The 22,885-nt window shown below is 50.2% G+C and overlaps 1 protein-coding gene across 1 annotated transcript; it reads left to right on the forward strand.

Annotated features, from left to right (window-relative positions):
- The first annotated feature begins 144 nt into the window (after nucleotides 1–144).
- On the forward strand, nucleotides 145–22,507 carry PMM2 (phosphomannomutase 2). The gene is made up of 8 exons (XM_027611205.2): nucleotides 145–301; nucleotides 5,760–5,871; nucleotides 8,002–8,078; nucleotides 8,766–8,857; nucleotides 11,106–11,205; nucleotides 11,334–11,409; nucleotides 12,540–12,655; nucleotides 20,979–22,507. The coding sequence occupies exons 1-8, from the start codon at nucleotides 221–223 to the stop codon at nucleotides 21,078–21,080; spliced, it is 756 nt and encodes a 251-aa protein (XP_027467006.1). The 5' UTR covers nucleotides 145–220; the 3' UTR covers nucleotides 21,081–22,507.
- The last annotated feature ends 378 nt before the right edge of the window (nucleotides 22,508–22,885 follow it).

The following is a 22,885-nucleotide window of genomic DNA, read 5'->3' on the forward strand; positions in this document are numbered from 1 at the left end:
GCCCCGGAACCTCTAACGGCGCCTGCTCGGCAGTAATAGGACGCCGTGTTTGGCGCATTGCATTCTGGGATTTGTGGTTCCGAAAGAATATCTGACGCAAGTCCCAGGTACCGTGGGAGTGGATCCTCCTCCTCCTCCCAGCGTGCCCTGCGGCACGGGGGGCCGAACCCGGAAGTTCTGGGCCGAATTCCTGGTTGCCAACAAGTCCCATCCAGAGTGGATGGAAAACGGCGACATGGCGGCGTCCGGCCGAGCACTGTGCCTCTTCGACGTGGACGGGACCCTGACGGCCCCGCGACAGGTAGGCGGCGCCCGGCGGGCTGGCGGCAACGGGTGCGGACCCTCAGGGTGCTCGGAGACATGGGACGGAGCCGAAAAACCCTTGAAAGCGAAAAACTTGTATGGGGTTGGAAAACGCAGTTCTGGACTCTCACCGCATGCCCTGGATTTGAACCCCAGCTCAGCCCCCTTGCCAACTATGTGCCCTCCTCAGTCCTGTCACTTGTGAGCTGTACCTTGTAGCCTAATATGAAAAACATAGGTTTCCAGGTCAAACAGACCTAATAGAGTGTCAGCTGTATCCTCTTGACAGCTGTCTGACCTTGAGCAAGTCACTTAACCTCTGAGTCTCAGCATCCACGGCTTTAAATGGGGACCTTCCCAGTTCCATATGGTGTTTGTGAGGGTCGAATGAAATCGAATAAATTCATAAAAGTACGGTAGGCTGTGTTCAGTAATAGTCAATAAATATTAGCTGCTGCCACCACCCGCTATCTCAGGCCCCTTCTCCAGCAGGAGTGAGCAAGGAGACCTAGATTTTTTCACACTGCCTGCTGAGAGCCCCTTTGAACTCTAGGAAGCTTACTTCCCACTTCTAGATTTTGCTGCTCCAGGCATGGACATAGGTTTCAGTTAAGATCAGCATTTGTGATGAAGCTCATGCTGACCTCCTTGCATGGACTGGTCACTGAACAACAGCCATTCAAACTTGAGACTGGGCCCAAGTGACCTCACTAACTTCACTTTCTATCCCTACCTTCTTAATTTTGGCCGGAGGGTGGCAGTGGTGTGCTCCAGATGTCCACGTTAAATGTGTGTGACCAGATAACATCATTTTGCCTTTCTGAGCCACAGATTCAGTGTATCTAGTGATGAAACTCAACTGCAAGTTCTTCAGAGGCCCTTTCTGACTCAGATTCAGTGACCCAACACACACTTCTGGACTGTTAGAGAATCTCTTGGCCATCTAGAGCCAAAGTCAGCAACTAATTGTTTGTAAAGAGCCAGGTAGCAAAAATTTTTGTCTTTGCCAACCACACGGTCTGTAGTAACTACTCAACTTTAATGCAAAAGCAGACATGGACCTTATGTAGACACAGTGTGGCTGTGTTCCCATAAAACGTTGTTTTTTTTTTAATATTTTATTTATTTATTTGACAGATACACAGCAAGAGAAGGAACACAAGCAGGGGGAGTGGGAGAGGGAGAAGCAGGCTTCCCGCTGAGCAGGGAGCCCGATGCGGGGCTCCATCCTAGGACCCTGGGATCATGACCCAAGCCAAAGGCAGGGTCATGACTGAGCCTTAATGACTGAGCCACCCAGGCACCCCCCAATAACTTTTTTATTTATTACAAAACAACCAGCTGCTCAATTTGGCCCATGGGCTGTGATGGTTCACATTCCAGACCTTTTTCCATGATATCATTGGACCTTCTCAACCTTTCTCCTTCTTTCATCCTGTGCAGGATAATTTCTGTTACCCATTTAAACATAAGGAAACCGAGAGTCCGTGAAACCATGACCTTGATTTCTCACAGCAAATCTGGTACAAGTCTCGGGCTGCTGGGTGTTGTTATTTGCTAAGTTTGCCATTTTCTCCCACCGCTCTAAGAGGGGGGCTGTTCTGGCTGCTGGTTATGCCATTCCGGAAGGTGCTTCTGCCTTCCAGAAAGAATCGGCAGATGAGCGTGAAGTATGAAATAGCAAAGAAGGGGCGCCTGGGTGGCCCAGTTGGTTAAGCCACTGCCTTCGGCTCAGGTCATGATCCTGGAGTCCCGGGATCGAGTCCCACATCGGGCTCCCTGCTCGGCGGGGAGTCTGCTTCTCCCTCTGACCCTCTTCCCTCTCGTGCTCTCTGTCTCTCATTCTCTCTCTCTCAAATAAATAAATAAAATCTTAAAAAAAAAGAAATAGCAAAGAAACCCACAATGTATTCCCATAACACATTTGAAACATGATAGTCTTTGCAGCAAACTAATAATTTTAACACTGAAAAAAAAGAAGTCTAACAAAAGAAAGTTGTTTCTGTGTACCGGGTGTTCCAGGTAAAAACTAAAAATATTTTAGCAAGAGATTTATTCATTATAGCATAATACCTTCCCTCCCTCAATACATGCATTCTCAAACACTGATAAGCATATTACAGTCCAGAAGCAGAAGAATGGGTTATCTTACAGTTGCTGAAACACAATATGACATAAACAGATAAAATCTAATTAGAATGGAGTCCAGAGCTTCGCAATATGACTTTAAACCTGAGTGAATTGTTTTCCAGCTTTATGTCATAAAAAAATTCAAACATACAGGGGCACCTGCCTGGCTCAGTCAAAGGTGCATATGACTCTTGATCTCAGGGCTGTAAGTTTGAGCTGCACATTAGGTGTAGATAATACTTTTAAATCTTAAAAAAATAAAATTAAAGGAAATGCAAACATACAGAATCACTGAGAAACTAGTATACACAACAGTGGCATCCCTACCACTTAAATTCAAGTTAATGTCAGTCGTCGTTGAATTTAAGTGGTGGGGATGCCGCTGTTCTGTATACTAGTTTCTCAGTGATTCTGTATGTTTGAATTTCCTTTTAATTTTAGACATTAACGTTCTTGTTTATTCTTCGCCGTACCATGTCCTAAGCTGCAGTCATCATGGTACTTCACCCCAAAATATTTGAGCCTGGATCTCTTGAGGACATCTGTGGTGACCATAGTGCCATCATCACCATCACCAACGAAAATTGTCACCAGTTCCCTCCTATTATTTAATGCCCCAGTCTAGCAGTTGGCAAATGTTTTTCTGTAAAAGGCCAGATAGTAAAGGGTTGAGACTGTGCCGGCCATGTGGTCTCTGTCACAACTACTCGGCTGTGTCCTTGTGGCTGCAGACACTACGCAAATGAATGGATATGGCTGTGTTGCAATCATACTTCACAGAACCCGACGGTGGGTCGTTGCCGACCCACGCACCCTATTCTGCTGACTCTTCTTTACTCCCATCAGTTTTCCTCTGTTGTCCCCAAAAAAGTCTTTCATAGTTGGTTTTTACAGAAGGTGAATTTTTAACATGCTTTGACCTCGGTTTCAAGCTTTCGGGTCTTTCTCTGTGTTTTATTTTGTCTAGGATGATTTATAAAGAATTCCTTGTGATTAGTAACACAAAAGTTATTTGGGAACATCACAACAACTTTGTGATTATTTTGCTCCAAAGATCTCTTCCGCAGTGGGTAGTTTAGATGCTCTGTTGTGCTCACAAGCAGCTGGGTCTTATTTCCTGTCAAAATATATTTGCTGCCACTTGGAAGTGAGAAGGTGCCTTCTAACGCACACACATTGCAGACACACCTGATGGCCACAGAGTGGCCACACCTGAGTACCACAGAGCTCATCAGTGTGCACAGGGGTTAAGATAAAATAAATTGCAGCTTTGGGTTCTGCTTGAAGATGGAAGTATTGCATTTTTAATATTTTGCAATCCAGGGAATCTTGCCCACTTCTTTCCATTCTGACGTCAGGAGTCTTCCCCACTTCCTGCCATTCTGACATCATTCTGACACTTGGAGGGCTCCAGGACCCATTTTCACAAGGCTATGATTCATAGAGGCCACTGGTGCACTTCTAGATTTTGTCTGCTAGGTCAAGATTCCACTGGAAGGTGTAGAAAAGATTGTGTTGTTATAAGCCCCTCTGTACAATTTTATTAATCCTATGTGTATATTACTCTAAAATGGTTTCTTTAAGAAAAAGAGAAGAGGGCGCCTGGGTGGCTCAGTTGGTTGAGCCACTGCCTTCAGCTCAGGTCATGATCCTGGAGTCCCTGGCTCGAGTCCCGCATTGGGTTCCCTGCTCGGCGGGGGGTCTGCTTCTCCCTCTGACCCTACCCCCTCTCATGTGCTCGCTCTCTCTCTCTCATTCTCGCTCTCTCAAATAAATAAAATATTTTTTAAATGTTTTAAAAAAAAGAAAAAGAAGAATTGAACTCTAGACGTTTTTGTATTGAAGTTTGTTTTTGTTTTTAATTTCTGCTAACTTCATTTCTAAAGATAGCCTTTGTGAGGCCCGCCTGGCTGGTTCAGTCAGTGGAGCAAGCACCTCTTGATCTCCAGGTCATGAGTTCAAGCCCCACATTCGGGGTAGAGTTTACTTAAGAAATAATAAATTAGGGGTGCCTGGGTGGCTCAGTCAGTTAAGCATCCTACTCTTGATTTCAGCTCAGGTCATGATCTCAGGGTTGTGAGATCGAGCCCTGCATTAGGCTCTCTGCTGGGCATGGAGCCTGCTTAAGAGTCTCTCTCTTAAAAAAAAAAAAAAAAAAAAAAAATTAAAGATACCTCATGTGAATATACAATTCAGATTGGTAAAAGTAACAACTTAAAAAAATGAATTGTGATTTGTCTTAATATAGGAATATTTTTTCATGTTCATAATTTCTTTTGAAATAGTGCACAGTTTGGACTTTAGCATAAAATTATACATTGAGACCACTGTTGATAGGTAGATATACCACTGAGCTTTTCTTTTAGGAGAGACTAAAAAAATCTAGTGATCTTCTGTACTTTATTTTTGGTTTTGTATAATTATAAAAAACAATTCTGAACATCCTCTTTAATCTTATCGTGTTATTTTGTTTTAAAATCAGCAACTTGGGGCGCCTCGGTGGCTCAGTCGTTAAGCGTCTGCCTTTAGCTTGGGTCATGATCCCAGGGTCCTGGGATCGAGCCCCGCATCGGGCTCCCTGCTCGGCGGGAAGCCTGCTTCTCCCTCTCCTGCTCCCCCTGCTTGTGTTCCTCTCTCGCTGTGTCTCTCTCTGTCAATTAAATAAATAAAATCTTTAAAAAATAAAATAAAATCAGCAACTTATATTTGTAAGTGGAGTACAGTATAGCATTTGAAAGGAATGCTCTAGATCTATGTGTATCAGCCTAGAATGGTCACCGCAACTCACTGCTCAAAACACAAGTCACTGCACAAGACAGAATGAGTCCTTGTGTTTCAGGGCACCTGGGGGGCTCAGTCGTTAAGCGTCTGCCTTCGGCTCAGGTCATGACCTCAGGGTCCTGGGATCGAGCCCCACATCGGGCTCCCTGCTCAGCGGGAAGCCTGCTTCTCCCTCTCCCACTCCCCCTGCTTGTGTTCCTCTCTCGCTGTGTCTCTCTCTGTCAAATAAATACAATCTAAAAAAAAAAAAATCAGACCGATTTGTGCGCATATAGACAAGTATATGAACGCAGGAATAGCTAGAACAGCACACAGCAGCTGTTAATATATTGCTTGTGTCTTTTAAGCTAGGTAAAAAGTAAAATTTTTCATTTTTCTCTAGTAAAAAGTTGATGTCCCCAAATCACAACTAAAATATTTGGACTTACTACAGACCTAGGGCCTGAATTGGCATATATAAAAGTAAGGGTTGTGTCTCTCTTAAGAGTTTTAGTCTCTGGTTACTTTACGGCTCATGACTTTTTATTTTCCTTTTTGAAATGTAGAAAATTACCAAAGAAATGGATGGCTTTCTACAAAACTTGAGGCAGAAGATCAAAATTGGAGTAGTAGGCGGGTCGGACTTTGAGAAAGTGCAGGAGCAGCTGGGAAAGGATGGTAAGTAAACGCTACTTGTTGTTCACGTTTGGTTAATGACAGCTTCCTATGAGGACGTCAGGACCTGTAGCCATTAAGTATCTTAGGCAGGCCCGAGCTCTCCTCCCCGTGTGGCAGGCTTCCTGCTGCCTTGTTTGGACAAACATTCTCTCTGCTTTCTCTTTCCTCTGTTCTTAATGCTATAAATACATTTCTGGAGTTGGTGGTGGACCACTCGGGACTCAGATACATGGGTGGGGTCGCCCGGATGTTTGAATGTGTGTGTCACTGCCTGGAATGCTTCACGTTGTCCCCGTCCACTCTCCTATCTCAACTCAGGCCCCATCTCCTGACTGTCCTTCTCACCCAGGTGTTGAGGTATCCTCTGGGTCTAGGGGCCCCTCTCCCGTTGCCCTCACACAGGGTTTCCCAAAGTTCCCTAATCATGAGTCACCCAGGCTCCTCCCCTATCTATTAAACCAGGATCTCCAGTGCAGGATTCCAGGAAGCCAGGGGTTCTTACTGGCCCCTTCACTGGAGATGCTGAGGTCTCTGGGGCCTTTGAATTGTGTTTTAGCAGCCCCCCACCTCCCGGGAGATTATGATGCACAGCCCTGCCGGCAGAGCACTCTCTGCTCGCTGGAAACTGGTTATCCGTCCGTTTTTCTTGAACACTACGACTATGGATTCCTCATCTTCTAGCCCCAGGGCCTCCAGGGTGCCTGGCCTATAAGAACTAGAGGGTGGAGAGATGGATGAGTTGATCGTTCTTCTGGACACTGTAGACATTTTGGACCGGCTCGTTCTCTGTTGTGGGGGGCTGTGCTGTACACACTGTAGGATGTTCAGCAGCACCCCTGGGGCCTCCACCCATGGGATGCCAGGAGTACCTCCATGCCCAGTGTGACAACCAAAACTGTCTCCAGATGTTGCCAAATATCCTCTGGGAGGCAGTATCACCCCCAGTAGATAACCAGTGTTTTAGCTGTAATATCTTACAGTCCAAATCAGCATAAGCTGTATGTATTGGATTAGTTACTCTGAGCATATCTATGCATTCTCTTTAAAGCTCTCTGTTCTGCTTACACTTAATTTTCCCCATAGATACTCTACTTAGAAACACTAGAAACAACATAATGGCACACGTCAAGCCCCGGAAATCCTGTTACCCGGCCCTGATGGCCCTTTCTGCCTCTGGCCATATTTTTAACCACAGGCTCAGAGAGGTTTTATGTCAGGGTAGGGCACTGCCTGTAGATTTCAGGGTGTGAGTCAAAACAACAGACTCAACACATTCACAAGCTAGAAGAAAGTTGAAGACCCAGCTATATCAGAATCACCTGGAAAGCCTGTGAAAATACAGATGTGAGGGCCCCCCCCAAAACACAGGGCACTTGGGAGTCTGCATTTTAACAAGCAACTAAAGTTTGAGAACCCAGTTGGATTTATGTGAGTGGTCTCCCAATCTGGCTGCATGTAAGAATCATCTAAAGACCTTTTTTAAAAAATTGGGTTTTTTTAATTATGATTTTTAGGCTGGCCCTGCATGTTCTGATTCAGAAAGCCTGAGAGCAGAGCCTGGGAATCTGCACATTTTCATCACCGCCCTGGGGATGCAGGTCCACAGGGAGGCTTGGGGGCCATCCTTGGCTCCCGTCTTCCTCTCCAGGTAGAGGGGGCTGAAGTCAGAGACGTGAGAGGGCCCACCAGCAAGTCTCCCATCTCCAGCCTGACCACCGTCTTGTACATTTGTAATTAGAGAGTGTTTTTGTTTTTTTTTTTAATAGGTTTTATTTATTTGACAGAGAGAGACACGGCGAGAGAAGAAACACAAGCAGGGGGAGTGGGGAAGGGAGAAGCAGGCCTCCCGCGGAGCAGGGAGCCTGATGCGGGGCTCGATCCCAGGACCCTGGGATCATGACTTGAGCCGAAGGCAGACGCTTAACGACTGAGCCACTCAGGCGCCCCCGCAAAGTCTTTTTTAAAAAAAGAATTTTTTTTTTTTTAAGGAGCTTTTTCCCCACCTATTGAACCTGTTAAGACGACATACCCTTTCACAGTCCTTACTGGAGTTAGTTTTATTGGCGGCGATACATTTAATCGAGAAATAGAAACTCCAGGTTCAGTTCCTTTCTTTTGTTTCGGTTGCAGTGGTTGAAAAATATGATTATGTGTTTCCCGAAAATGGCCTGGTTGCATACAAAGATGGGAAACTCTTGTGTAAACAGGTAGGTTCTTGAGTATCCAGGTGACCATATACGGCTATTAAAATGGTTTCTAAAAAGATACTTGACATTGGATGCTTCTGGAGAGGTGTATCTGGGAGGTGAGCAGGAGGAATGAATCCCCACCCCACATTCTTTTCTACGTCTTGAATGTTGAACCATGTGACTATCACATATTCCAAATTGTGAACTAAATTTTTATCGTTGTTTTTTAAGGATACATAATGTGATATTTCTATCATGCGAGCAGGGGCTAGGATAAACTGCCTCGCTACAAGCATTTTTAAGAGGTACTGTGTAGCTCTTACTAATAATGAGATCATTGCACTCAGACATAAGAAAAAGTCTAAGGGGAACGAATACACTTTTTGTCAGCGTCTCTAGATATCTTAAATGAATAAAAGCAGCGGTAATAAACTCTTTGGGTCTTCCATGAAGCATTCGAAAGATAATGAGTACAAAAGTCTTGAGTCATGGAGCAGGAAATGCTTTAACTAAAGCCCTTTGTGGTTTGCCTTATGTTTGCAAGCAGGGAAAGAAGGAAAGAAGGTAGTGGGGCGTGTCACCCTGGCCACCACATCAGCCCAGTGACCCTCGCCAATAGTGGCTGAAGCCCCGGGTTTGCTGTAAAGTTATTTTGGGAAAATGCATCCCCCTAAATCAAGTAACCCCAGTATTTTCTTTATCTAGAGTATTCAAGGTCACCTGGGTGAGGCCCTAATCCAAGATATAATCAACTACTGTCTGAGCTACATTGCAAAAATTAAACTCCCGAAGAAGAGGTGGGTTTGCTTTTAGCAAAGAGGCTGCGTGCGCTAGCATGGGGAGGAGTGGCATTGGCTGGGTTGGTGCTGATTCCAGTCCCAAGCTCCGTGCTTAGTTAGTGAGACATTGCTGGAAACCTTCTAGTGGAAGAATGAATCCATAAATGATGGTTTTGCTACATAATGGGAATCGGAAACTAGACGCTTGCCGAGGCTGTGGGTCCGGGGAAAGGCCTCTAAAACCTCATTGTGAGAACAGCATCAGCCCCAGACCCGGGAGTCACCCCGGAGGCCCAGGCCACACTCCATGCACAGCCTTGCTCGCTCGGCCCATGGTGTGACATAAAATCTGCATTAATCAAATTAATCATTTGAAAGTCGGATTTCACATTGTAAAATACCATCACTTCTGGATTCTGTGGTCTCTGAAGACCTGTCATTTCAAATTCGCCCAAGATCCTCCCTGAATTCAGGCAGCAGAGCTGAGACCCACCTGGATCAGCATTTGCCCACACCTCTCGTCAGTCTCACTGCGCCCCACACGCAGGTCACACGGGCGCAGGAAGGCTTCAGATGAGTCCAGATCCTCAGGGAGGAATTGAACACTTGATAAACTCCCTTAATCCTAGTTTTTGAGAACAGAAGCCTTTCTAAAATGCATCAGCCTCCCTCCCTTGGGAATGAGAGTAATACTATGTCCTTGAGTTGGGGAGAAATCATCAAGCTCTCTTCTGACAGTTTAGCACCACAGTCCTAGGGTCACCCCTGGGAAGGGTCACCAGGGTTCCTGTAGAAGGTATAGGGGACAGGGCCAGTCCATACGAGCTCCAGGACATCCCAGGTGGGGGATTCTTGAAAAAAATTCTTAGATGCACCTGTGTTGTATCATTTGCTTCTGTGCAAGTGGAGCACAGCCAGGGAAAGGATCCAGCGGTTGAAATTTTGCTTTTACTTTACCTAACGAGTATTCATTGCTTCCTAGTTAACAAAAACTGCGACATTTGGTTTTCTCAGGACCCTTTAGAGGTAACCACATGACTGCATCAGTCCCTTTGTGAGGCTCCAAGAGGTACCCAAAGTCACACAGCCTCGCAGGAGGCCGCGCTGGCCTTGAAGCAGGCCCTCAGCTCAGCACTGGGCCGGGGTCCCTGGGATTTACAGGTGGCTGGTGGCTCAAGATCAGGGCTGTGTCGGAAGACTGAAAGGGCCCAGGGAGGAGGTTTGAGAGGCTCATAGGCTGACGCCTATGAGATGCGTTTAGAACTAGAAGATACTTCTGAGCACACAGTCACAAAACACTTAAATTGCATTGTAAGGATAAATAGCTCACAGTTATTTGAGCTTTTAAGAAACTATTTTGAGATTCAAACTGGAAACACGGTGGGGGGGAAATGGTTGTTTTTTTTTTTAAAAAACATCTTTATTCAAAATAAGTAAAGTGTTGAGCTGTTCTCATTTTCTGTGATCAGATCAACCATTTAGTAGCGGTGGCGGCTGGCCACGCGGTGTTTCCTCGGTAATGAGGGAGGAGGCTCGCCAAGCAGCCCTCTGAGCCTTTCCCCGTAGCTTTGTGTGGTCAGATCGGTGGGTTCAAGAGGTCACTAGCAAAGGGGTCAGGTGCATGAATTTTCAGACTCCTCAGGGAACTTGAGAGATGGTAATCATTTCCATAGCTCTTTTTTTTTTTTTATTTGACACACACAGAGAGAGAACACAAGTAGGCAGAGAGGCAGGCAGAGGGAGGAGAAGCAGACTCCCCAGCTGAGCAGGGAGCCCAACACGGGACTCGATCCCAGGACCCTGGGATCATGACCTGAGCCAAAGGCAGATGCTCAACCGACTGAGCCCCCCAGGCGCCCCTCATTGTTCTTTATTAATGATAAAAGTCACTGTCCAACACAAATAATATGGGCCACGTGCAATTTTAGGTTTTCTGTAGCTGCGTTAGAAAAAGGAACACCCGAAATTAATTTTAATCGTGTTTTTATTTAACTCATTGTAGTCAAAACACAGTCATTTTAACACATAGTCAACGTAAAACATTTCGAATGAGGATGACATTCCTTTTTCATGCTACATCTTTGAAAATCTACTCTCAGTTCAGATTAGCCTCATGTGGGCCGCGGCTGCCGTGTGGCTGAGCCCAGCCTTGTGAAATGTTGATCACACCAGCCCCTGCCTTCTGGAAACTTGAGCCCATTTACCCATCTGTAACGTCGCCCACATAAATGATGTCTCTCTGGGGCCCGTCCCCTTTCCTCTCCAGGGGTACTTTCATTGAGTTCCGAAATGCGATGTTGAACGTGTCCCCGATTGGGAGAAGCTGCAGCCAAGAAGAACGCGTTGAGTTTCACGAACTCGATAAAGTGAGCCCCTCGAACACAGCCTGGGTCTATGGGGATAAGATAAGATGTGCAGCCTGGTGGCCGGCCGCTGAAGGGTGTTTTCTGAACTGCCATGTGCTAGATAATCGGTATCTTCTTGCTCTTCTCAGAAAGAAAATATCAGACAGAAGTTCGTAGCAGAACTGCAGAAAGAGTTTGCAGGAAAAGGCGTCACATTCTCCATAGGTACCGTGCATTCAGGCGGGTTTCCTTCAGGCTTTGGTAACCACTTGCCAGGGGGTTTGCCGGGGGCTGGTGAGCTCTTGAAGTGGGACTGTGCCTGGTGTGAAGGTGGGCAAGAGGGGTAGAGGGGCACGCACTCCTGTGTGGTCAGCCCTCATGGAGACTCACCCCAGCTGCCAGGTTTGGTTCTAAAGTCTCTCCCAGCAGGATTCCTCCCCACACCTCTCCTCCTGGCCCAAAATAGCACTCGGCCCAATAGATTCTGGAATCTCATCCTGGGTGAGCAGCAGGGATCCTTAGCAGTCAGTTGGGTTGGTTTTGCAAATCAAGAAACTGAGGCCCTGGAAGGAAAGGGGACTTGGTCTGAGCCAACAGAGGTTGTATCTACAATGGCGGCCTGGCGTGCAAACGGTTCCGGTGTCCAGTGGACTTCCTCCCGCGGCACTGGCGTCTTGGCCTTGGTTTTTGGTAGAATATACTTGTCAGACACCTGAAGCGAACGCTGATGAGTCATTATGTAAAGCCCTCTTGTTTTACCACCTCCACTAAGTGTACAGTTGTAGGCAAACCGGAATCGCAAAGGGATTATGTCTGATAGACAAACGGGTAGATGTTCAAGTGTTCTTGAACTGCGAGGTGAACATCTCTCTGACAGAGCTTTCAAAGGGTTTCATTGCTCCTGAAAGCTGCCTGCAAATCACCTACCACGTGCTTTTCCTTTTCCCTGCAAGATGAGCTGTATGCAGCCTGCTTCTAGGCCTAGTCCCCTGAGAGCCAGAGCGTGTTAAAGCTCAGGGCGGCCCAGCTGAATGAAGCTGTTATCAGCTTTTCCACCAGCGTGCTTCATTTAGACCCATGCGCTTGGCGCAGCACTTGAACACAAATGCATTCCTTGTTCTGAGCTGGTGGTCTGTCTCGCTTTTCGATTTTAGGTGAAATAATGCTGGAAAAAAGCAATGCCTTACTAATTTCTAGAACCAGTCCCTAAAGTAGCATAAGTAGCGAACAAGGATGTTAAAAATCAAAGACCTTGGCCCTCCACTTGCTGACGAGTAGGCCACACGTTCTTTTCAGCAAAGTGCCCTTCACCTCCTCTCCACCTTTAGCTTGTGTGTCTTCCCCCGTCTTGGCAGGAGGCCAGATCAGCATTGATGTCTTTCCTGATGGCTGGGACAAGAGGTATTGCCTGAGACATGTGGAAAATGACGGCTATAAGACCATCTATTTCTTCGGGGACAAAACCATGCCAGTAAGTATGGGAGCATTTTTTTGGAGTTGGACTGTTCAGTTTGGGCTGGAAGAGGGGACACAGACAATGGGCCTTTTCCCCTCCCCCACGTGGTACGCACTGGCCCAGCTCACACTGAGTGGGGGATTCTGCAATTCAGCCTCCCTTCCTTTGCGCTCGCACACCAGACGCCTCAGTGGAGGCAGAAATGGAGCTCTTTGGAGGCTCGCTTCGCGGCCTTCCAGAACATCTGCCCCAGTGCTGCTGTCCGATCCTTTGTGCTCTTCCAAGCTCCTGGCCAGTTTTATGTCATTTTTCCACTGTGTTTTTCCCCCAGGGGCGTTCGTTATGAGTTGGGCACGAGGCGTCCTAAATGGTAGGAAGACAGGAAATCTCACAAGTCTGAAATTCAAGAGACCGTGCCAGGGACTGTTTAGCAGTGGACATCACACACAGACGGTTTGGGGAGCTGTCCCCATCGGAAGTCCCAGGTCCCAGACTGATTCTAAATCAGGGCTGAGAGCAGAGCTGTGTCAGGCCAGCACCCTTAGGAGGACTGCAGAGAGGGATTTCCCCAGAGCAACTGTGGCAGCAGGACGGGGCTCTCTCCTTGGGACATGTGGGCCCCGAGAGGAGGTTTGGCACCAGCCACCCAGTGCCCAGCCCTGGGCCTGTCTCCGGGCCCCTCCTTTAAATTCCTGTTGCCCTGTGGGCCTCTCTGCTTCCCTTTACACACTGCCCAGTAATGGGATACCTTGCCATCAGAGGTCCTGGTTTGGGTTTTGTGGCCATCCTGCACCTAGCAGGTGTGTCCTGGATGCTGCACATTCAGAGTTTTCTTATCCCTCTGGTCTCTGGTCCACTGCAGAGTACTTGCCGCTCTGCTGAGGTTTCTGGGGTGGACCTACCTGTCTTTCAGCAAGGTCTCTGCATATGGTCTCCTAGCATGAAAGGGACTTCTGATCAGTAAAGCCTCGTGTCCGTCTGTCTAAATGATGAAACCAGGACTTGGGCACCTGGGTGGCTCAATCAGTTAAGCATCTGACTCTTGATTTCAGCTCAGGGCATGATCTCGGGGTCCTGGGGTCAAGCCCCACAATGGGCAGTCTGCTTGTCTCCCTTCTTCCTCTGCCCTTCCCTGTGCTTGCGTTCTTTCTCTCTCTTAAATAAATTAATAAATCTTAAAAAAAACAAAAACAAACGGGACTCAGAAAGGGTAAGTGACTTGTCCAGGGTCACACAGCTCACACCAGAGCTGGTGGCACCAGAACAGACTACCTTGTCTTTAAGCACATAGGTTTTCCAGTCCAACAAACCATCCCTCCATTGTGGTGAGGAACATTCTCTTCTAGTTCCCAGACCACATGGTGCTGCTTTTCAGGAGGTGTAGCCTTTAGCCTCGTTCTTAGTGACGGAGAGAAGTGGTTTACAACCGTGTCCATTTGGTGAAATTCTTCGGCTGCCGAAATGCTTTGAATGCAGGCTTTGAAACAAGCATCTGTCAGCCTTGGATGTCTCTTGAGAAAGGAAGCTCATGCACTCACACGTGGGATCTCAGGGATGGCCAGGTGCCTCTGCAGCCCTTCCAGCCCCGTGCCAGCCCTGGGGCCGGGAAGAGAGCTGTTGAGACAGGCGAAGCCAGGTTCTTAGTGATGACGCTCTTGCTGTGTGCACATAGCCGTCAGAAGCCTCAGCTGGGACTTTGCAGAATGGAATGCGGTTCTTGAGATAAGCAGAGAATGCCTGCTTTGGGGAATTCTCCATCTGGGAATTAGAGCATTTTCTGTGCTGTTTAGCTGCTACAGGACCACACATTGATTCTGTTTGTTTGGTTTTTAGTTCTACCTACTTTTTTAAAAGTGGTTACTAGTTACAGAGGTGTTTTTCCTGATTCTTAATGAACATAACGTTCATTGTAGAGCATTGGAGAAAGTTTAATAAGTCACGTGGTCACACCTCCCAGCCTTTTCTGTGTGGGTGTATGCAACCCCCAAAGTGGACCCTGCATGCTCATTATTTGATTTTCTGCTTTGTTCTCAGTACGAATTTTATTTCCCCTTGTTAGTGAATATTCTTCGAAAACGAGGTTTTCAGGGGCTGTATGACCCGTTTCCCTAGTAGAGGCCCTGGGACTGTGGTTGTTGACACCGTGGTGACAGTTCTCTGTCCTCTCTGATGCTGTCAGTCAGTGGTTTCCTGGAAATGGGAAGTGATGGTCCAGTCGTCTAAACCTTTAAACAGGCACAGAGCCTTCTAAACACTAGCTTTAAACTTCTCGTATTCAGTGATAGATTTTGAAAGCTGTTTTCTTTCTTTGCACCAAGGCAAATATTCTTACTGGTTTCCAGGGAAACAGCACTTGAGCTAAGAACTGTCAGTAAAAAGCCATTTCCCAGGCGTGCCCGGGTGGCCCACTCGGTTAAGCGTCTGACTCTTGATCTCAACTCTGGTCTTGATCTCAGGGTCATGAGTTCGAGCCCCATGTTGTGCTCCATGTTGGGCGTGGAGCCTACTTAATTAAAAAAAAAAAAAAAAAGCCATTTCCCTTCCAGGCACCACAGGCTTAGAGGCCTGCCTGGCAGCCTCCTCATCCCTAGCAGCCACGTCCATCTGGCGGGATCTGATGTTACACAGAGCCCCTCCCCCCTTCCCTGCTTGGAACACCCCCAGAGAGCAGGGTGAACAAACTAGACCTTGGCCCTTGCTTTTCTAAATGCTTGTCAGTACTCAAAGCCCCACCCCTCCATTCCTGCCCATCAGCCACATTAACCAGGGTCTGTTAAAACCCAGCTCTGAGTGCAGCCTCGAGGCTCCGGGCCCAGCCTGGAGTGCCTTGGTTTGCTGCAGGGAAAGGGATGGCCAGGGAACAGAGAGGCACCCCACCCTGCTTTGCATGGCTTCGGGTGGGGGGGAGACTTAGGCAAGTGACTCCACCGCCACCCCCCCCCCCAGCCTTTCCATATTCCCAGGCTAGACAGCTTCCGCTGGTTTAATGCTTCCTGGCTTTAAGGCCGTTGGAACATGAAAACATTGTAACATGTCATGAACATCGACAGCTGATTGACTTTTTGACTCAGCAGATCCTTTTAGGTGATTGATCTCTCTGGGGGGGCACCCTGCCCTGCTGCAGGAGGGGACTGACCAAGTACACAGCGGCCCCACAACACGGCAGAATGCCCCATGGCTGTACAAACCGCTGATGCAGACCGATCTCTGGGATGTTTTATCAGGCGAGCCAAGTAAGGTGCAGAACAATAGAAGTAACATGCGCTACTTTTGTCTAAAGAGGGGGAAGTAATGTCTCTTCACGTTGCTTGTGAGTGCATAAAGGGAATGTGAAGGGACACCCAAGAAAGCAGATGACAGACCTCCTGAGGGCTGGGGACAAGGATGGGAGAGACACTTAGCACTCTGTCCTTTTATTAAATTTTCAACTCTGTGAATGTGCTATCTGTTGAAAAAGCTTTAAAATACCAAATTAAGAAAACTAAATTCTTGAGCTTCTAAAGCACTTCAGTCTCAGATTCTGAGCTGGGCACTTAGACCTTGGGCAGCCTGGTGGGGAGCATGGGACGGGCAGCAACGGGCTCCCTATGGGGTGGGGCGCAGTGCTGGGTCAGAGACCGGGTGGCATCCAAAAGCCTCTCGTCATTCTCCCACATCGCCTCCAAACTGCTATTAAATCGTGCAAAACTTGGTTTTCCACAAACGTTAAAAAGGAAGATCTGTCTGTATTTTTGTCTTTAAAGATTTTATTTATTTATTTGACAGAGACACAGCGAGAGAGGGAACACAAGCAGGGGGAGTGGGAGAGGGAGAAGCAGGCCTCCCGCTGAGCAGGGAGCCCGATGCGGGGCTCGATCCCAGGATGTCCTCGGATCATGGCCTGAGCCGAAGGCAGACGTTTAACGACTGAACCACCCAGGCATCCCAGGGAAGATCTGTCTTTAAAATAAGCTTCAAAGAGGGCCCTATTGGCCTGGTGGGAAGAGGCAGCTTTGAAACCCAGAAGACCCAAATCTGGCCCCTGCTGCCCACATGGTGACCACACATGTCTCTGCATCCATGAGCCGCGGTTCCTGTTAGCCCAGTGGGCACGCAGTTACTCTGAAGCGGTGGGAGGAAAGGGAGGTTCTGGAGGGAGGGTGGCTCAGGAAAGGCAGCAGGACTCGCCTCTCCCAGGAGGGGAACCAGCCGGCTACCGAGTCTGCAGCTTTTAATGAAGTTTAAGAAAAGCTCATCCAGTATGAGAGATGGGAGGCCTACAGGGTGGGTGATGCGTGTAATCTGACGAACCTTGAGTTCCTGCTCAGGCTTTGGACAGAGTTGGCCTTTGGCCATGACCTGGGTGTTCTCGCCATGCCTGGCATCTCCTGCGCTCGCTCTCAGGATTCCTGAGGGCCGATGAGGGCACAGAAATGTGTCCTGTGCGCAGACCTGCCCTACTACTCGTGTGTTTCAGTGCGAAATCTGAGACCCAGGTCTTAGGGCACTAGTGGCAGGGTTAGGGTAGCACGGAGAGGGGAGTCCCTTGCTCCCAGAGGGGCCCCCAGGAAAATCGCTGCTCCCGGAGATCTGGCTGAAGGAGGTTGGACCGGGTTAGATGTTCTCCACGCAGCTAAGGGGGTGCCGCCGGCTCCCTCGTGGGAGGATGGGAAGCAGAACACCGGCTGGGGGCACCATGGATGCAGGTGTTTGTTGGGGTCCCTGCTGACCCGCCTTCCTTCTGGACTCCAGAATCTGTGCCTGAGATCGGGGGAGGGCTGGCTGGATAAGCCCTGAAGAAGGGGCAGCCCCTGCTCTAGCTTTTCTGTTCAGGAGGACCCCAGCTTCAGGCCCCTAGAGTGTGCCCAGCCCTCGGGGACGCCCCTGGTGCAGTCACTGATATCTGTAAATCAGCATTTCCTGGATGCGTGTCCGTGCCCAGGCCCCTCACACAGCGCTCAGCCCTGTTTTTGTGGATGAGGGGATGTGCCGGAGCCAGGAACAGACCCGGAGGGTCACCCCGGGGGCATCAGCAGGACAGCAAGCCAGCTCGTTTTCCACCACACCCCAAGCTGGTTGGTCATCAGATTGTAAGCCACTGGATCCCATCCTGGAAGTACATTGGAATCACCTAATTGTTTTTAAAACATCATGACCATGGGGCCAGCTTTTTTTTTTTCTTCTAAGCATAACAGTTGACTTCTTTCTAGGAAAAATCAGTACAGTTATCTAAGGGCATACATTTTTATCAAATCTATCTGAAAGTTGTGACAGTTCTCATCCCCAGCTAACGATCACACGTTGAGAAACAGCTACATACCAGTCACGTAGCACACACTCACATCCGTTTGGCTTCCCACACAGCGGCCCGCGGGCTGGGGACACTGGCCCTGGAAGTGCTGGTAAAGCTCCCGCAGTGACTGTCACCTCAGCCCAGCGAGCATGGCTGCCCCAGGGCTTTGAGGCCAGAGCCCTTGTCCCTTTGGCCTTTGTACCCTGATACCTAGAAATTTGATCAGTCCCGTTACATTGCCAAGAGATGAATGTCCATGTGCGGCAGGAGTGGACTCCCAGCTGGAGGGGGTCTGCCTGAGCCCCAGATGGGTGGTCACAGCAGAGACCCTCTCGAGGTCCGGCGGCCTGCCCCGAAGGGCCCACCGGCCAGGGAACTTGATCCATGTTCCCTTCCTCAGCTCCACCGTCAGGATCTTCAGGCTTCACCAGACGCCGCCCATCAGCTCAGCAACAGCGTGTGTGGCAACACAGCCTGGTGGCAGGGAGACTGGACCCCACTCAGCACTGCCTTCTGGTTTTTTGTTGCACCCTCAGACTTGGGCCTTGTAGGGATTTAAATATTAATGGGCTGTTTGCACTGAGCTGCAGGCCTCTCCTCTGGGCCCTCAGGTAACACGATCTGGCATCCATCCCTTCGGCTTTGTTCCCTTTGTCTTAATCTAGTGTGACCCGTGGTCCCTGTGCAAATCCAGTGTTTGGAATTTTCGGTTCTCTGAAGCCTAATTCTAGGGAAGGGCACTCACACTAGCTTGCTTTGCGCTTCTGCTTCTCCCGACCTCCCTCTGACTCGGCATGCGAGCCCTGTACGGCCGCAGGGAGCCACAGGGGAGGCCAGGTCCCCTGGCAGGAGAGGAGGTTAAAGTCTGAGGGTGGTGGTGGTGGTGGTGGTGGTGCCGAGATGCACCTGCCGACTTTGCTGAGCCCAGACAGAGCCCAGAGAGCTGAACCCACACGAACCAGCTCTCCCGGGAGGGACAGGCTGGGCAGCTGCTTCGGACTCGTTTCCTGGGGAAGGGCGTTTGCCCTCCTACCCTGGCTGGCTGTGCAGCCTCCTAACTGCGGTGCTTCTGCTCGTCGTCCTCCAGAAGGTGAATCTGATCGTGTCCCCAGGTCGCAGCTCTCTGGGTGGCTTCACGTGAGATCCCAAGTCCTTACCTCCCTGGCCTGGCGGGCCGCTGAGCCGCCTTCCCGGACATGGCTGGTCCCCTCACTTGCTCTGCTCACAGGTGCCTCCCTTGCCACCCTGGGTTCTCTTCCCCACGGAATTGTTCGCCTCCGTCTCCTGCCCTCTCCCCACCCCCGACTCAAGCTGTGAAGGTGGCCCCTACCTTGGTTTGGTTTGCCCAGCAGGTAGTAGGTACTCCCCGGGCTGGTTGGGTTCATGTGTGAATACAGACTCCTCCTGAGTGAGTGAGTGAGTGACAGGGAGTGAATGTGTCTCCGGTAGATATTGGGTTTTTGTGGATAATGCACGGATCTGTTTTTTCTGTTAGGTTCTCTGCAGTGGTTTTTACCTCCCGTGCTATTCGCAAGAGGAATCCGACTTTAATTCTAAGAATTGCATGAACTGGTTTCCCGTTTACTTGCTTAGGTAGCACATGGTGGGCGTAAGGCTCAGCACTGCCCCAGAGCCCCTTGACAGCACAGAAATCTGTGAGGCCAGGGCAGGACCCCAGCAGCTCCCCCAGTCAGTGCTGGGAAGGGACCTTCCCTGACGTGGCTCCAAGTTCGTGACCCCCTAACCTGACTCCTACACCTGGCGCACTTTGGGCCCCAGCAGCGGCCCCTCCTAAAGTTCGGGGAGAGGTTATTCTCACAAAAATGAGGGCAGTAGGAATTACCGTGTCTATCAGTTCTTTTTTTTTTTTTTAAAGATTTTATTTATTTGACAGAGACACAGCGAGAGAGGGAACACAAGCAGGGGGAGTGGGAGAGGGAGAAGCGGGCTCCTCACGGAGCAAGGGAGCCCGATGCGGGGCTCGATCCCAGGACCCCGGGATCATGACCTGAGCCGAAGGCAGACGCTTAACGACTGAGCCACCCAGGCGCCCCTGTCTATCAGTTCTTTAAAGGGACGTCAGATTTTTCCTGTAGAATCTTTACGAGAAAAATCCATTTTTTTCTCTGCAGTTATTTTTATCATATTATAAACTAATTGAGTTTTCCAAGGAAAACCTAGGGAATTGCCTGAGAAGCAAAGCAGGGGCTTTGCTGTAGCTCAGGTGTGGGCATGGCAGGAAGCCTGCTTCATTCACCCGAGACCAGGGGCGGGGTGGGGGCGCCGCACGGACTGGAGGACCCACCACCACAGGACCCCCGTGATGTGCTGGGGCCCCCCAGATACACGGCCCGGCAGAAGCAGTCTTGCCCTCCACTCTTGGAAGTGGCCCAGGGGAAGTGCCGTGTGCACACGCCTGGAGCCCCATGAGCTGAGGGGCGAGTGCTGACCTGGTGACCCCCACAGGGCTGCGGCGGGGTGCAGCGTTACCCCTCCTCCGCGGTGCAGGCCGGGTCCACGCCCGGGCCGCCCGGCTCACACGCCAAACCCAGGGACTATTTGAATGTAAACGAATCAAAATCAAACAAACTCCGTTCCTCTGTGGCCCTGGCCACATGCCACCAAGTGCTCAGTAGTCACCAGCGGCTGCTGTCAGCTCGGAGGCCAGCCTGTCCGTGTCACCGCAAGGTCCAACGGCAGCGCCGTGGTAGGCTGTCAGCCCTGCCACACTGCCTGTGACAACAGCTTGGGCACCGTTAAAACACGGTGGCGGAGAATGCCATCACCTGCCGCACTTGCTTTATAGAAAAATAAGCCTCAGACAGATCTTCACAAGAGCGTCATGATTTCTTTCATAGGCATAATTACACGTTCCAAGCTAAATTGCAGTTCGAGAGAAGGTGATAAAGCCTTTCTCGGTAATGCCTGTGCTCGGGTTTCTCCTCTCCCGGGGGCTCAGGTGACTGAAGCTGGCCTCCCTGCCGGTAAAATCACCAGTTCCTCAGCTCCCCGGCCACCTGCGCCCAGGAGAAGCGAGGCGCCCACATCTCCTTCATGTCTTTGCAGGGCGGGAATGACCACGAGATCTTCGCCGACTCGAGGACCGTGGGCTACACGGTGACGGCCCCCGAGGACACCCGCAGGATCTGTGAAGAGCTGTTCTCCTAACAGCCCCTTTCCCGAGGGAGGGCAGGGCGTCCCACTGACAGGCTGCAAGGGTCACTGGTGGCCACACTCAGGATCCCTCCCTCCCTCACACGCCCACGACCCCCAGCCCACACCAGGCTCCCCACACTGTCCTGTGGTCCCGACGACGACGTGGCCTCCACACCCAGTGCCAGAAGCAGCCAGACTTGTCAAGAATGGCCTGAAGGAATACCTCCAACCTGATTGCATCCCCCGCCCCCGAGTCTCAGACCCTCCGTACGTGCAATCAAAGTACACACGGTTTTGAGGGGAACCTTCCCCATCATTCTAGAATGATACAGAACGAATGTGCCTGGACCCTCACTCCTCATGGGTTTTGTGAAAAATGTAACCAGTATCAATGTTTAGACCCCCTGTGTCAGTACCGACAGGGGCATCCGGTGATGAGAAAGTATAAGATGTTTCTAGCCACCCCTCCCCAGGACAGAAGTTCAACAGTGTCTCCGAAGGGGAAGCTCCTGCCTGAGTGTCAGCCCGGGGGGGGACTCTGAAAGCGAGGGCCTGTGGCCTCTAGGCAGTACTGAGCTCAGCAGCGCGTGGGACGCTGACCGCAGCAAGGCCCGCAGACGGGTGGCCGCCAAGTGACCACTGACCCCAACGAGTTTGCACCTTAGCTGACCTGCAGCACAGCATGCGAGCTCCAAATTCACTACACTTGGAGAGCCCACTGCATCTCCGCCTGTCAGGATGGGAGCAAGTGGGCCCCAACTGCCCTGACCCGGATGCTGGCGCTGGCTGGCTCCCCGAGGGCCTCACTCTCCTCCACTTTCTCAGGGATCACATGAGAGCCTGGATTGTTAACAGAAGAGGAGCGGCACGGCTGCTCTGCAGATCTTTTCGTGAAGCTGCAGGTCTGCCCTGGCCTCACCCGGACCTGCACCTAAGGGGTGGGAGCCGTCGGGTGGTCGGGCCTGCGACCCCCACTCGTGCTTCGAGTTCTGTGAGGTCCTTGTGCCACTGGAAGGCAGCTCCAGGACCCCGTGGGAGAGCGCTATCCAAGGAAACGGTTCACAGGTCACTTTTCAGAATCTGGACTAGTCAGGACCCACAAACCCTCAATCCACTCCAGTCCACAGCATGGCCTCTGCTCCAGGCTGGCTGACCTGAACGGCGGTCTGCACCCCCGCTGCCCCACCCCTGCCCCTCCAGGTGCTTTCATCTCAGCGTTCGCTGGGTCCTTCCAAGCCTCCCGGGCCCCCCCAGACTGGTCTTAACTTGGGGTCCGGTTGGGGGCAGTCTGCGTGACCACACCCGGGGCTGACGTTGCTCCGTGGTTCCCAGGACACAGCCACCCAGCGGTACCTTTCCTTGTTGGATTTTGCAACTGATACTGTAATGACCTTTCACAATGAAAAGCAGCAAATTAAAGTTGATTTTATTGTTTCCCATTTCTCATTCTGAGGCCTTTCTCCTTCTTTGATGGTTACGTGAATGGTGAAGTGAATGACCAGCCATGCTGTCTTCTCAGATTCTGGAAGATGTGCAGATCTGAAGGCCACTGCTTCGGACACTGGTGTTTCCGGGGTTTCTGCAGCGCCAGGGTTTTGTGCTTCCCGGCTGGCACAGATCCATCCTCGCCTTCCTGCCTACTGGGTAAGGATCCACAAGTTTCCTTGTTACAGCAAAGCAAGTCTTACTCAACTTGCTTACTCAACCTTGCCCTAACCTTTAGAAGTGGAGACAGCCCCGCCTGGGCTGCCCTGGGCAGGCTGTGGGGCTGGGCCCCGCCCCTCCCGGGGTTCCCCTCCGGACACTCAGCGGCAGAC

The sequence above is a fragment of the Zalophus californianus genome, chromosome 10 (genome assembly GCF_009762305.2).
Source record: "Zalophus californianus isolate mZalCal1 chromosome 10, mZalCal1.pri.v2, whole genome shotgun sequence".
Taxonomy (NCBI): domain Eukaryota; kingdom Metazoa; phylum Chordata; class Mammalia; order Carnivora; family Otariidae; genus Zalophus; species Zalophus californianus.